The 15,508-nt window shown below is 37.6% G+C and overlaps 2 protein-coding genes across 2 annotated transcripts; both read left to right on the top strand.

The window, feature by feature from the left end:
- On the top strand, positions 1 to 3,281 carry LOC108676234 (the record flags this gene model as incomplete). The annotated part of the gene is given in 5 exon segments (XM_018164284.1): positions 1 to 205; positions 548 to 608; positions 1,014 to 1,053; positions 2,062 to 2,132; positions 2,760 to 3,281. Coding segments are annotated over 5 exon segments (497 nt in total), but the record flags the coding sequence as incomplete, so codon positions are not given.
- Positions 3,282 to 13,866: 10,585 nt separating this feature from the next.
- LOC108676235 lies at positions 13,867 to 15,457 on the top strand. Its single transcript, XM_018164286.2, has 3 exons — positions 13,867 to 14,478; positions 14,821 to 14,881; positions 15,287 to 15,457. Exons 1-3 carry the CDS (start codon positions 14,270 to 14,272, stop codon positions 15,380 to 15,382), a joined length of 366 nt encoding a protein of 121 aa, XP_018019775.1. The 5' UTR covers positions 13,867 to 14,269; the 3' UTR covers positions 15,383 to 15,457.
- Positions 15,458 to 15,508: the final 51 nt, after the last annotated feature.

The following is a 15,508-nucleotide window of genomic DNA, read 5'->3' as shown; positions in this document are numbered from 1 at the left end:
GCAGCGGTGAGCCAGGACACCTGCTGGAAAATATCGCCAAGTTTCGTGATCGCGGCGCCCCCCGCGGGTCATTTAACCTGGCGGTGGCCGACGCAGGGCTCAGTGCCGCAGCAACCTCCAACGACTTGACACGAAAAATCAACGCCTCATCTCATCAACTCAACGCCTCATCTCATCAACTCAACGCCTCAGCAACTGAAAACATGTGCGTTTTCTTTTCATTCGTATTTTGGGTAACAATGTTGTCACAGATCAAGGCAGCCGGTGCTAGAGCTCTTCAGTGCATTTTGCTACTGCTTTACTGCTTTGAGATTACATGAAGTACTCGAATCCTATGCATCGAAGTAGCGAACTTGGAGCATCTAAAGATTTTAAATATTTTTTTGAGAAATTTCTCATAGAGTTATTATGTCATTTGTGCTGATTATAAATAGTAGAACTACAATATGGATTAGGCACTACAATGTGAATTACACCAGTGATGAATATCAGTGCTGATGGTTTATACTGCAGATTTGCCATGCTAATTTTGTGTTTTTCTATACAGCGCCATGAAGCTGATTATACCGGTGATGCTGATGCTGGTGGGAGCCGCTGTCTCCGCCAAGGTATTGAGTGGCCAAACTGTGTAGCTAAATAACTTTTTTGTTTAAAATTTGTTATTTTAAATTAAGTATTTTTCCTCAGTCATTGTTTGTCATGAAAATCTTCATTAGATATTGAACATTTGAAACACATATGCATCGGCGCGGCGGCGCAAATGAAGCAGTTTACTACAACAAGATTTCAACATGCATGGATTCAAAAAATTGCTAAGAAATTCGCTTTCTGTGTACGACTTCAACTCAACTAATGCATTTATAGTGCACCTTAGATCGCAGAATGGCCAGCCAATTCCTTGCATTCAAAATAATCACATTTTACCACCGATTTTTGAATTATTCAACAGTTTAAGTTGTTCACGGGCAATATATAATCCGTCTAAATTAATGAAAATCTTTCACATATACTAGGAAGCAGAAGGAGATGCAGCCATGGAGTCACGAGGAATTAGTAAGTGGATCTTCATTGGCAAACATGTCTCGTATCGTAGGTATTGCAGAGCTTAGATATATGTGGAAACCGCAATCCAATCTTGCTGAAGAAATGCTCTCTTTAATTATGAGCTACTGACAACCGGATATTCTCATTGCTTTATATCATTGAAAACATATCGTATTTTGAACGACAGAAAGCCCAGAAAAAAAAAGAAGTCTTGAAATGTTCACGCATAGCGTGCAGGACCTTATCCTATTGCATTTGGTTGGTGAGATTCCTCTTGTATTTTCGAGTTTCACGCAGACATTTGCGTATAATGTTCTGTTCATGAATGCTAAAATTCTTTTTCAAATAAAACAAATGAAAAAACTTTAAAAAATTACGTTTTCTTAACGGACAAAAAAGGAAAACATTTACTCTTATATAACATTCAAGTTATGTAAAATGTAATGTAATGTTATGTAAGAGTAAGAGTAAATCTTTTTCTTTTTTGTCCGTTAAGAAAACGTGTTTTTTTAAGTTTTTTTATTTGTTGTATTTCACTATTTTTAGTTTTGTAAAAACCAGGAAAACGTGGTTTTTAAAAATATTTTTTATATTTATTTATTTTCTGCTTTTTAGTTAGCAATTTTAGCAATTCAAATCAATATCCAGGGTTGGCAAGTGTGGATGTTCGAGAAAAAACTTAATTACAAACAGTGAATTTTTAGTGTTTTTTTTTTACTTTTTAATAAAAAAAATTTTATAATTATTATTTCTGATGACCAAATCTTGAATTGTTAGGCAGCATAAACATGCATGCCAAATTTCAACTTACTAGGATGTTTAGAAGTACTCTAAATTAAGGTTTGAATATTTGATGACAGACACACACGAAACGAAGTCAAGAAAAACGTGGTAATTTAGAAATCTTTTCTAATTTGAGTATTGACAGAAGTTGAACTGACATGTTAAAGATTTTGGAAAGCAATATTTGTGTATTGATTTGCATAAAATTATTGATTGATTCCTATATCCACATAGTTGGTGATTACATACAGAAGTTCAAGAATGGAGAATTGGAGCCATGCAGCGGCCGTTGCTACGACGACCAGGTGAGAGCAATTAATTTGAATAGAAAAATTACTTTTGCCGACTGGTGAGTTGATTTAGTTTCTTAAAGGTGCAATTATGCGCCTGTCAAGAGCATTCAGGTGCCAAGTGAGAGTATTTCGTTGCATTTAAATTTAAACTCACTATTTTTTGAGTGAAGGGGGAGATTTTAAAATGAATGTGTAACTCGGTTGGTTTCAGCGTATTTCGCATATCAGTTTCATATTCTCTATTTTCAGATGAATATTGCATAATAAGGGATCAATACAGGAAACTTTACTGTCGTTCAAAGTATTGTGCAGCCAAAATGTTGTTCCCTAGGTATTTTTATCCTTTTTTTGATTTTCTCACCAAACCGTCTCAAGAGATCATGTTTACTAATTAACATTCCCCAGATGTTGAGCATCACCGTTTAATTTTCACATGCGATGCGCATGAAATAAAAACCTAATTGATAACTTATCAACCGATATTATTGAGCAACTTGATTGATATAATATTCTCTGATTCCGTCATTTAGAACAAAAAATTCAACCAATCAACCCAAATACTGATTATTCTTGCAAACTTTTAATAACAAAGATATTGTTTTTATCTAGTTTAATTCTACGATGTGATTTGCATACCAGGGTAATGTCGGCTGGTGCGAGAACGTCTGGGGCAGGTGTGGCAAACAACACGCATTCAGAGCCACGACTGGATATACCGGTTGTGCGGATCCACATTGCAAATGCTGCCTCTTCAAATGAAAGCCCTCTGGATTCCTACGAATTCATACTGCAATCAATCTGCAGGAAGCTTTGCCTCATTAAAACTGAATATTTATTTCACGTGCCTTGATCACTTTCATGGATGATGTACCCATTTCAACTTATGTGATAGGTAGCGACTATTGTTGCATCATAGACAAAGAATATAAAAACTATTATTTGTCACGGATAATTACTTGGTTGTAATAGCCCACTAGCGAAAGCTTCTTGATATTATGACGTTGCTTCACCTGGGGGATATTGGAGTTCAGGTTTATTAAGGCAATGACAATAATAAGCTTGTGTGAAATTCCTCGCTTGGGATATGCGGGCGTTAGTGCTTTTTTCACCTTATTATTGTACACCGCTAACCTTATAGCATGAAATAAATTTTCATCCTAGTCTTCTTTTTCATTCCAATTTGGGCCGCTTCAGGGGTAGTGATGTCGGCTTAAGGCCAGTCGTCACAGTACGGCGAAGTCCGTGAGCGAGAAATTCGCGACAAGGATGTGGAACCCTTGTTCTGTGTTCAGATCGGCAAGTTGCTGTGCTCGAGCTTGTTGCCTATGTAATATGATACCTGAGCCAGCACCCATCTTAGGGCTGCGGCCGTCTCTTATGTGGCCGAGGAATGGCCTGCGGTCGGCTAGAACTAACTGGCCTCGGCCGACCATTGGCTATCTATTATTACTCGCCCCTCATTGTGCTCCCCTTCACCGCAAGAGTGACAGGCGGGTAATTTACGACGTGCGTTTCCCCTCATTACAACACTTCTCTTTAACTTCACTTCTTGTCTGTCTGTCTGTCTGTATTCAGATATGTCTTTAATACCGATCAATAGAGAATAAATAGTACTACATCCTTGTGTCTCACAAAATTAGGTAAGTCGCATATAGTATAATGAACATTGATTGATCGATGAGAAACCTTGTCCTCTATCATAATTAATGTTAGACAAAATTTACATATTTTTTGTTACTGTAGAGAAATTGTAAATAAATAGCTGAATAGGCATGACAAAATTCAGATTGATATTTCATTTACGAGCGGAGTTTTAATGACTATACGTAGTGATAGATTCCCATAGGGATCCAACCAAGCCTGCCTGAGGGCTCGCGGCTCTCATGCACCACCTTAAAGAGGAGTCAGGCGCAGAGCGGCCAACTACTGCATTAGGCTGCTATTTAGCGGCATCTTTCTGAGATCGGAACATCGAATCAGCGTAATGTTCCCGAAAAGAGCAGCTGGTCATGTTGTCTCACGATTTCAGAAGCTAGGTTGGTGTATCGTGTTGGTCAAGCTGGCTCCTGATGAGCCTGGTCAGACGATGATCAGTCTGCTCCTGGTCAGGCGCTGACAAGGCTGCCTCATGGCAGCACTGATCAGACGCCGGTCAGGTCAGGCTACATCATGATGGCTCATGTCAGACGCTGGTCTGACTGCCTCAAGGTCTGACTGCCACCTGGTCTGACTGCCTCAAAGTCTGACTGCCACCTGGTCTGACTGCCTCAAGATCTGACTGCCAGCCCCTAGTCAGGGGCTGGATGGAGATAAGTTCACTAACCATGAAAAATGACGCAAAAAATTTACATGCTGTTTTCCAGTGCCGCCAGCTGGCAACGTTGTCGTAGGCCAGTAATGTCTCAGCACACAACCAATGGTGAAGCAGGAATGTTGTGTCGATTGACAAATGCTTTTTTATTTAAAGATTCATTGAATCGTTTTGCTCATTTAATGAGCCGTATACAATTTTAAAACAACTTAGTTGTAAATGCCATTGCACTTTAAAACGCTGAACAGAAAATAAAACGACATTTAGAGTGATTGTGGAATTGCTTCCTTGATTTAAAACTGCGTGAAGTCCACGTTTCTGCAAGACAACGCACTAATGATTTTTCCAGCAATAAAAATATGCAGCTTTGGGCACACGTCTGCTTGAGCAGCAACAAAAGTTGCTCCTGCAGATATATTCGTAGTTGAAATTTTTAACAGCTTAATTAAATTTTGTTATTGAACGTTCTCGGTTCTCTATCATGTCGGTGTTGACCATCTAGCACAATTAGAACGTGTTCGAACTGGTGACCAAGCCTATTATGAGCAAGTTATTTTATATCACGATTTCCGTATAAGAGATCTACAAGTGCTTCGGAACAATACGCCTGTACAAACAAATATGTACTATGAAACAAATATGTACAAAGCATACGGGTCAACTATGTCCATCGCTTCCGGTGCGCTAACTTCCCTTGAGCTATCGGAATGAAGTAGGCGATCTGACCCCATAATATTTGAATCGGAGATCAAATGATATAGGTTCAGCTCGCATCACCCTATGCGACTTGGAACAGTATTGGAACAGTATTGGAACAGTATTGAATACCTGTTAAATAATCAGGTTTATCCCGCAAATACGACATATAATTAGTCATGGGATTCGGGGACATTATCAAAATGATGCCATCAATAAATTTGAAAGTATTGATTACCTGGAGTTTGATCAAGAGCAAATTGATAAATTTAAAGTAAAAATACAAATAAAAATACAAAAATAAATTCGCTGAATTTAACTGGTCTGGTGACACTCTTGGCAACAAAGTCAAGCTCCGGACTATACGCAACTATATATGGACCCTGCAAAAAGCCCATGTAGTCGCTAAATTTTCCTTCAAAGGAGGTTGTAGACTTCTTCATCATTTGGACTACATTAGAGTATTGGACTAACAACCACGACATTGAGACCGTCTCGCCTGCCACCTACAGTCTGGAGGACAGGGGAGCCCCTGAGACAAGCTCACAAGACCGTCGCTTGCACTTTGCTGGAGGAACCCACCAGCATCGTCATCATGCAGTGCTGGAGGAACCCACCAGCATCGTAATCATGCAGTGCTGGAGGAACCCACCAGCATCTCGCTCTAGGTTATTCTCGGTTAAAGAGTGCAGTAAAATCGGGGTAAATGGTCGTTAACTCATGATTTCGGAGGTAATTGGTTAATTTTGTTGGGTAAATGATCGGTATCCTGTTTATGCAGGTTCGGGGGTAATTGTTCGTAATAATATTGAAGGTAATTGGTTAATTTTGTTGGGCAAGATTCGGGGTAAATGATTGTGGTAACCTATGATTTAAGCTGTTTATGGAAAGTGTGACGATAGGCTCCTTTTGCTATCTACTCTGGTGTATATAGAGTTGCATGCAATCAAGTCGTGTTTTCGGAAGCTGATTGCATTACATAGACCAGCGTTTGAGGCGGGAATGATGACCGGAAGTTTAGTCATGCGGTGTCAGTGCTTCGGTGCGCCTGTGTGACGCTCCGACGTCAGGTGCTCCTACAATAGTGTTTAGCGGAAGCTCAAATTTCTCTGAACTTGCAAGTTCCATCGTTAAACGAAAATCCTAAAGTGAATTGACTTATGGACTAATTCAAGGTGGAAGTATCGATAAGTCATAATTAAAAATGTGTAGCTTAAAATTGTGTTACTCATGCAACCAAAATCACATCCGCTCCACAGGTTGGAACGTCAAGACCTATATAACGTGTATGCCCGTAGTTTTCATCGTGCTCAAAAGAAGTAAAACTGGTTGACGGATGCTGTCTGACAATGTTAATGTCAACACTGTGTTTGTAAAACAGCAGGCACTCTGCCTGTCGAAAGGAAACTTTATGGAAAACATCTATTGTGGAATAAGTGGATGCGTCATACACAGTGGCGCGGGCCAGCATGGAAGCCGCCTCGGTGACTAATAAAACTGGAGGTTTTATTGCCCTCGAATAAATCTAAGCGTTAAAATTAACATTTTTAGTCAGCTCCATATACGAAAGTTTGCATTCCGAAGAAAGTGAGAATTTTTGGAGGTAACATGCCTCGACTGCATCATCCGATATGGTAGTATAAACGAACCAAATCGGAATTATGGAGAAGCAAATTATTTTGGGTAAAAATCAATTGTGATATAATATTTCGCAGGTATTTATGTTTTCGCTAATAATTGTCTTTTACAGTGAATTTATTTCTGACCAATTTAGTGAAATTGATAAAATCGGCCTGCCAATCGATCGACAAAATCGGCATTAACATTTAGTGTGCTCTAGTTAATAAGTCTTCGTGTATGCGAGCTGTGTCCTTTAAGATACTGATGTTAAGTTCTTCTAAGATACATTGAAAACACATGACCCAATATTCCAGACATAAATAGGTATTATTTTCTATTGTTAAATTACCAGCAGAAATGTTGAAGCTGTGACAATTAACAATATGAGCAAGGATGTTGTCTGATTCGGTAATTGGATGATCCTGATTAGCACTTGAAATTTCTCAGTCTGAAATCTGTGGGCTAAATAATTAATTCTTTTTTATATCATTCAGTGTTATGAAGATGAATAATTTCTATGCAGGGAAATTATGGTGTTTGAAGCAATTACATGTCCTGACGTTCGTGTGCTCCGTTTCTCCTGTGCTCAGATTTACTTAATCTATTTACTTAGATTTGTGTTAAGTGACATCCATATTAATTGTCGATCTCGTTTATCATCCTTGAATAAAATGTTTGAAAAGGTCAATTATTTAAACCTTGATCGACACGCATGACCGTCACATGACTGATGTGTGTTCTGACATCTGAAGCATTTCTGTGTGTTTTTACTTTTCACTGGCAGAACATCAAATAAATTTAAAAATTTTCACTGGCAGAACAAATAAATTTCAAAAGAATAGGAACAAATAGTTCAGAAATAAGCTGTTAAATTCTACGGACATTAAGCCAAGCTGTTAATGTAGGTCAAAGTACAGTAGTTTCCCTACCATTATGATGTACTTTGCCTACCATATACATTGTGGCAATCCTCTCGTTACGTTCTATAGAAGCTCCTTCGCTACGCAGCGTCCAACAATCTTTCATCGCAAAATTTAATTCGGATCTCCCACACCTTGGGGCTCCATTTGGCTGAGAAGTGATGCACCTACTCAGGGATTATTTATCTATATATGTGCGAAAATGTATGGCTCTAGAATGTGTTAGGAGAAGGAGAAAAGGATGGAGATCAACGAAAAAGGATGATCCTTAGAAATGTCGTAGCACAGTATTTACTGCAAAAAGAGATTTGAACTTATTTCGTAGAGTTTTGACGTTTGAAGTCCATCCAAGGTGGCAATCCATTTTATCGTTGGCTGCTCCCACAGAAGAGTGCAAAGAAAATATGTAATTGGGACTTTAATAAAGAATAATTGAACGGAAGATAAAACGATACAGGTTTGGAGGGTATTATATAACCAACACGAATTGAAACATATTTATTATTTTACGGCATGATTACCTACTATACTGAAAGCCGTTTGCAATTATCCCTTAGCGATACAACGCGGGACTCATCTTGTTACCCCATTCAACATAAGACGTGGATTTTCTGCACTGAGATCTTACATCGCTAAAATCATGAACCTTCCTGGTCTGACCAATGATTTTTGCGGGACCAGAAATATCTCACCCCGCCGATATAGAAAAATGTCCTCTATCTCCATTTTGAAATGTTCGACTGTTTTATTCAATGTATTATTATCATACTAATTTATAAATACAGATTAATATACACAAATCATTCATATGGAAAAAAATCAGTGCTCTCCTTCTCCCTTAGAAGTGAAGAAATTCGTCAAGGGCGCTCGATCGTTCGCCCGTAAACACAGTCATGAGGGTTGTAATAACTGCACTGGTAGCCATGGTTCCTCTACAACTGCACTTGATTGACTGACTGTAGAGCAGTCAGTGCAGAAATGTTAGCACATGGCGAATTCATGGAAATATTTATTACATTGAATATAAGAAACGAACTAGAATATAGTGCTGTGAGGACATTACCGTTTCGTATTTAAATTATCCAATAATTTTTCTATATATTTCTCAATTACTGAAGGGTTTGAAACATTTCTTGATTGTAGGCTCGGTGCATTGACAATGTTCATTCTTAAGGCAGAACATAATGACTTACTATTGGGCATCATTATCATTGTTAGTCCCGCGTGTAATTTCATCATAATCCATGATTATAAGGGGCATCATAATCCAAAGGAGCATCACATCCATCAAAATTCATCAGCACCACGAGCATTTGAGCAATATTCATCGTATTAAGCAAGAAAATTATAATCGTCATATTCATCATCCGAATATGCAAGTTCACTGTGTTAGTTTATGAAAAGTATTGTTGGTAATCACCTTGCTCGCCCTTGAATTATTTTAATGTCCATGAATCGATTAATTCGAAAATATTTGCATCACTTCGAAGGTGTTTCTTGAATTGCAGCGAATAAGGCAGATGCTTGGGACTTTTATACCGCTGCGATGTTAATGACAATTTAATCAGGACTATCATATACATACATGAAATAATTTCATTAATTTGTTGGAATAGCGAAATGACAGCCCCCATCCCCACATACACTTCTGATTCACGTCTCGCGTCCCAACAACAGGTCAGATGAACCTACGGTGTGATGTAAATCTTGGTTGAGAGATTAATTAAATGATTGTGAATCAAGATGACTAGTGGTGAGTCATGCTGGATGCTGATGAGCGGTAATGACAAACTGGCCCTTGACACCTCTTCAGCCCGGGCCTTTGGTGAAGAGATGGCTCTTCAACCACTAAAATTTTTGCTCATCAGTATCTACTGAGGTGGCTCATGAGCCCCTATAGAGGTAGGGCCTGAATTTACAGAATACAGAGGCGACTCTTTAGCGTGGTCTGGGAATGCTACGTTCGAAACACATATACTAAAGATACTAAGGATGCTAAGGTCAGCTGCCAAAAATTCACGGCTGCATGTGACCGCGTGTTGTGTCCGTGGTGCCACCGCGGGGCATTCAATCTGACGGTGGCAATCGCAGGGCTCAGTGTCGCTTCACCTGACGACGAACTAACACAAAAGAGATTACAACTGCAATACCTGAATGCTGGGTTATCTAGAATTTCCCATCAAAGTAGACATATATAGGAAGATTTATGTTTTTTTTATTTAAATAAAACCAAAATATTTGGAACATAGCATGTGTGTCATTAAATCGAGAATATTTCTGTTATTCGTCATGGCTCTGCATACGTAGTGTATGAGCGTTCACTTTCTCCTTGGAGAAAAAATTACTGTGAAATTATGAACTTCAATGATGAATCCAAGTTTTATCGATAACTGAAGTTTCCGTATTTTAGTTGGATCCAGCTAATGTTTTTATTTAAACGCATACTGGATATTTTCATGTAAAAATTTCCATAAATCCATATTTACATGTAAAAAACAAGTAAAAGTTGCTGAACATATAAAGAGTCTATTTTGAAACATGTATTGACAGTGAACTGGCAATTATCAATATTAAAAGCAGAACCAACCACGAGGTTGTGATTTTTTAATTATGCCGTAAATGATGTGTACATGTACTGAGCACAACCGCAGAGTTGCCATTCTTAGTTACCGTTTGTATCTCTTCGCAGCGCTATGTAGTTGATGATGATATTGGGCGCTGCCGTGTTCACCAAGTAATTGCGGGATTTAAACATGTAACTAAATGAGAAAATTTTGCAGGCGTAAATCAGAAAAGCTTACGTATCCACTGTTTTGATATTTTTTACCGCTAGAAAAATCACCGAAATACTTATATAATAGATGCATTTTATTAATTATAGGATGTTCATGAATATTTAATAAATACCATCTGTTTGAACACAAAAATACGTGGTCGAAAGTTGAAAATAACGTGGAAACTGGGTAATAAAATTAATAGTTCGTAATGTATTATTATAACTTTTTATAGAATAAAGATAATATGTGATATAGAAAACATCTACACATATTATGTGAGTGAAGGTGATTTGAAATATTGCGGATCTGTCTGTCAGGAGAATGGGGTTGACTTACTTGATCGAGGAGTTGAATTCTGAAAGCCGTTAGGACTCGAGCGATCAAGTTCCAACCAGCGTTGAGAAAAAAATGATGATGATAATTGATGAGGATAATGTATTGAGGATGAACGTTGTCCAGGTCGAGAAGAAGGATTGGTGTCCCTGGCTTCCTGGTACAAGCCCGACGGGTTCAAGGCGGGAGGAGAGCACGAAGGGAAGGAACGAAACCCTCGACAGCGGCACGTGTATGACACTTATAAATTCGATATTATTAATCCCATTAGATTACCCCATAAACCCATAGCATTGATTTTACTGCACCGGCATGACTCACCACTACACAGCATGACTCGCTATCAGTTAATTACTGATTTGACTAAAATTTGCATCACGGTGCAGGTGCCTCCTGAATGACGTCTGATAACCTCATTGTACGCGTTCATTTTAACTTGAATTGTAATAATGTAGATTCTCGTCTCTCCGATATTCTAGCTGAAAGATTTCATGCTCGGTTTTAACTAGCTGATTTTAAAACCCGATCATTTTGCTGCCTATCAATTATCCTGCTGATTAATGTCAGTCGCTGACGTCAAGACGCACCTGCGACGTGATGCAAATCTCTGCCGCGTGATTTATGCTCAGAAAAGATAATAATTCTCGCAGTGCATTTCCCAATTATTTCTCTGCACATGAAGAGGCTCTCGCTGAACAATGATTCCAGTGGAAATGATTCAGACGTTGCTCATGACATTGAAAATCACTTCGGATGATTAAAAGGGTTTGTGAATTTCATGATGCTTTTGTTATTTGTTGTTATGATGCTTACGTCTTTACAAGGATCCTGATGCTTTTAATGCATCAAGGATCGTGATGCTTTACAACTTTTAAAAATTGATTTTATTGTTATAAATGCTGCTGATGGTGCTCTAGATGCAACCGATTATCAAAATGATGTGATTTTAATTCCGTAGTGATGCGCTAATGATGTAATATAGCCATCAAAACTTCCTATAATTTGAAAATGAATGATGTCGCATTCGAAAAGTCGTTAATAAATTAATGACTCCTTGAACCTGCATTTTGATCAACCAACGTCATCTCAAGAATATACTTTGATCATGAAAATTTAAATCAATGAATTCTCGAGTCATATTCAGGCTTGAAATTTTCTAATATTCAAGTCCGAAAATTTCAGGGCCGCCTCTAACTGGATAGTTCTAACACCTAATTCGTTTGTGTTTGTTCAAATATAATGCTAATTAATATCATTAACTGACGTCAAGATACACCTGCGACGTGATGCATATCATTGTCAAATGATTTATTCCCAGAAATCCTGATAAATTTTGTCTTGCAATTCTGAATTCAAAATCTGCGCTAGAAGCGGCTTTCAGTGAACGATGATTCTGAGGAATATGATGTGGACGATGTTCTTAATGTGAATATAAATAATGATTTTCAACTTAATGTAGATTTTTCCTTTTTAATATTTTTTTTGCTGCCCAATTAAAATTACAACTTTACTGTGATTGTGAAGCAATTTTTCTAGACTCATTTATATGATACTTTATGCGGCAAAAATTGCTTGCAATGCTATTTATGCTTATGATGATCTTGATGAATCCGATAATAAGGATGCAATGCGATTCGGGAATTGTAATGATGTGATCCGATCAGAATGTTGTAATGTGAATTTAGTGATGTTAGGACGTAAAATGCTTCCAATGACTCAATGCTATTTGAATGATTTGTAGATGTAATGTGATTGATTGATGATCTAAAACATGAACGAAATGGACAAACAAGCAGCAGTATAGCAACGTTTGGGAAATGATTTAACGAAATAAATTATCGTAATGTTCGAATTTCAAAAATACATCCCACTTAAAAAATACATCCTGTGTGTCTGATTGGAGTGACATATTCGAAAAGAAAAAAATGCTAATTTTTTAGGATATGGTTGAAAAAAATCAGAGTCGTGAATATGACTCGAACCCTAATGGTTAACTAGATCACAGAAATTCAATTAATTTATTCTAATTGAATGGTATTTTGCAGAGACATACAAGTTGAAATAATTTAGAATATATACTCGCCGTGTTACCTATAGCTCACTCAGAAATATATAATTGTTTTTAATACAGACTTTCAACAGCTGTGTAATCAACATTATATAAGCTAAGCCAAGTGTATCTCAAGAACCCGATTGAACATTATTTTCTATAACAGTTCTTTAGGTAACATTTCCGGTAAACTGATCTCGCAAATCTTCCGCCATAGTAATCACCAATGGCAATATATTAAATGGATTATATTATATATTAAATGGACATTTGAAAAGCATTGCAGGCTAAAAACTAACAAATTTAAGAGAAAATCTTAGCTAAACAAGGTTTTAATTTTGCCGCTTAATATACGGTCAACATATATAATAGATTGTGCTGGTGACCGTGCTTCTTTAACATTGAACTTGACAATCGACTAACAGTATAGAGCAGTCAGAGCTTCATACTGAGTCATAAGTTGGCTGAATATAAAATATTTATGTTATAGAATAAGGTCTGATGTGACCGATGGACATAATCCAGAGAATTTAAAAAGGCTCAATAACTCAATGACTATTCAGAAATTTCATCACAGCCTTATGATGAACTTTCAGACAACTCAATGAGTTATTTTGCTTTTTTCAGTTGCTCGTATATATTCATCCGGTTTAAAACATAGATTTGGATGTAAGCGCAATGCATTAACAACTTTCTCGCTACGAGTAGCAAGAATGTCAATTAAACATTAAAATCGTTGTATCATGTGCGAGGTTTATCGTCATATGTGTCATTAAAATCGAGAGCATCATTAGCGGCATGTGTATTATATGCATAATGATGACTGCCGGCATCAACACCTACGAGTATAGAATGAATATCGTTTTAGTTTAAATGAGAACTGCTGACGCCAGATGCATCAGCGGCATTAATAATTCTTAATAATCTCAAACTTAATCTGATCAATAATCATGACGAACAGAGTAATTACATTTATTATAATGGTAAAATTATTAACAATAATATTACCAGCATTGTGTTGAGATTGATATAAATTTTGATTAAAATTTTATTATTTCAAATTGAATACCAACAAAATAATTATACGTCAATTTAGTTGCAATGCCGGTGTCCATTTCGCCGAACTTGAGTAATTTCAATGTCCTTGAAGCGATGAATTCGCAAAGATTTGCATAACTTCGCAGGTGCTTCTTGAATGGCGGCTGATAAGGCAGAAGCTCTCGGCATTTATTCAGCTCCGATATGAATGACAAATTACTCAGGTCTATCATTCAGTTAGATGGAATCATTTCATTAACTGGATAAAAGGTCGAGAGGACGTTCATTTTCCTTCACATCAATTCATTTCTGATTAACGGCTCTTATTCTGACGACAGGTAAGATTCACCTGCAGCGCGATGCAAATCTTAGTCAAAAGATGAATTAATTGCTTCTGAGTCACGATGAGCAGCGGTGAGCCAGGACACCTGCTGGAAAATATCGCCAAGTTTCGTGATCGCGGCGCCCCCCGCGGGTCATTTAACCTGGCGGTGGCCGACGCAGGGCTCAGTGCCGCAGCAACCTCCAACGACTTGACACGAAAAATCAACGCCTCATCTCATCAACTCAACGCCTCATCTCATCAACTCAACGCCTCAGCAACTGAAAACATGTGCGTTTTCTTTTCATTCGTATTTTGGGTAACAATGTTGTCACAGATCAAGGCAGCCGGTGCTAGAGCTCTTCAGTGCATTTTGCTACTGCTTTACTGCTTTGAGATTACATGAAGTACTCGAATCCTATGCATCGAAGTAGCGAACTTGGAGCATCTAAAGATTTTAAATATTTTTTTGAGAAATTTCTCATAGAGTTATTATGTCATTTGTGCTGATTATAAATAGTAGAACTACAATATGGATTAGGCACTACAATGTGAATTACACCAGTGATGAATATCAGTGCTGATGGTTTATACTGCAGATTTGCCATGCTAATTTTGTGTTTTTCTATACAGCGCCATGAAGCTGATTATACCGGTGATGCTGATGCTGGTGGGAGCCGCTGTCTCCGCCAAGGTATTGAGTGGCCAAACTGTGTAGCTAAATAACTTTTTTGTTTAAAATTTGTTATTTTAAATTAAGTATTTTTCCTCAGTCATTGTTTGTCATGAAAATCTTCATTAGATATTGAACATTTGAAACACATATGCATCGGCGCGGCGGCGCAAATGAAGCAGTTTACTACAACAAGATTTCAACATGCATGGATTCAAAAAATTGCTAAGAAATTCGCTTTCTGTGTACGACTTCAACTCAACTAATGCATTTATAGTGCACCTTAGATCGCAGAATGGCCAGCCAATTCCTTGCATTCAAAATAATCACATTTTACCACCGATTTTTGAATTATTCAACAGTTTAAGTTGTTCACGGGCAATATATAATCCGTCTAAATTAATGAAAATCTTTCACATATACTAGGAAGCAGAAGGAGATGCAGCCATGGAGTCACGAGGAATTAGTAAGTGGATCTTCATTGGCAAACATGTCTCGTATCGTAGGTATTGCAGAGCTTAGATATATGTGGAAACCGCAATCCAATCTTGCTGAAGAAATGCTCTCTTTAATTATGAGCTACTGACAACCGGATATTCTCATTGCTTTATATCATTGAAAACATATCGTATTTTGAACGACAGAAAG

Source organism: Hyalella azteca, unplaced genomic scaffold (genome assembly GCF_000764305.2).
Source record: "Hyalella azteca isolate HAZT.00-mixed unplaced genomic scaffold, Hazt_2.0.2 contig15684, whole genome shotgun sequence".
Lineage (NCBI taxonomy): Eukaryota > Metazoa > Arthropoda > Malacostraca > Amphipoda > Hyalellidae > Hyalella > Hyalella azteca.
Note: the sequence above shows the minus strand (reverse complement) of the source record. Positions and strands in the feature narration are given on the sequence as shown.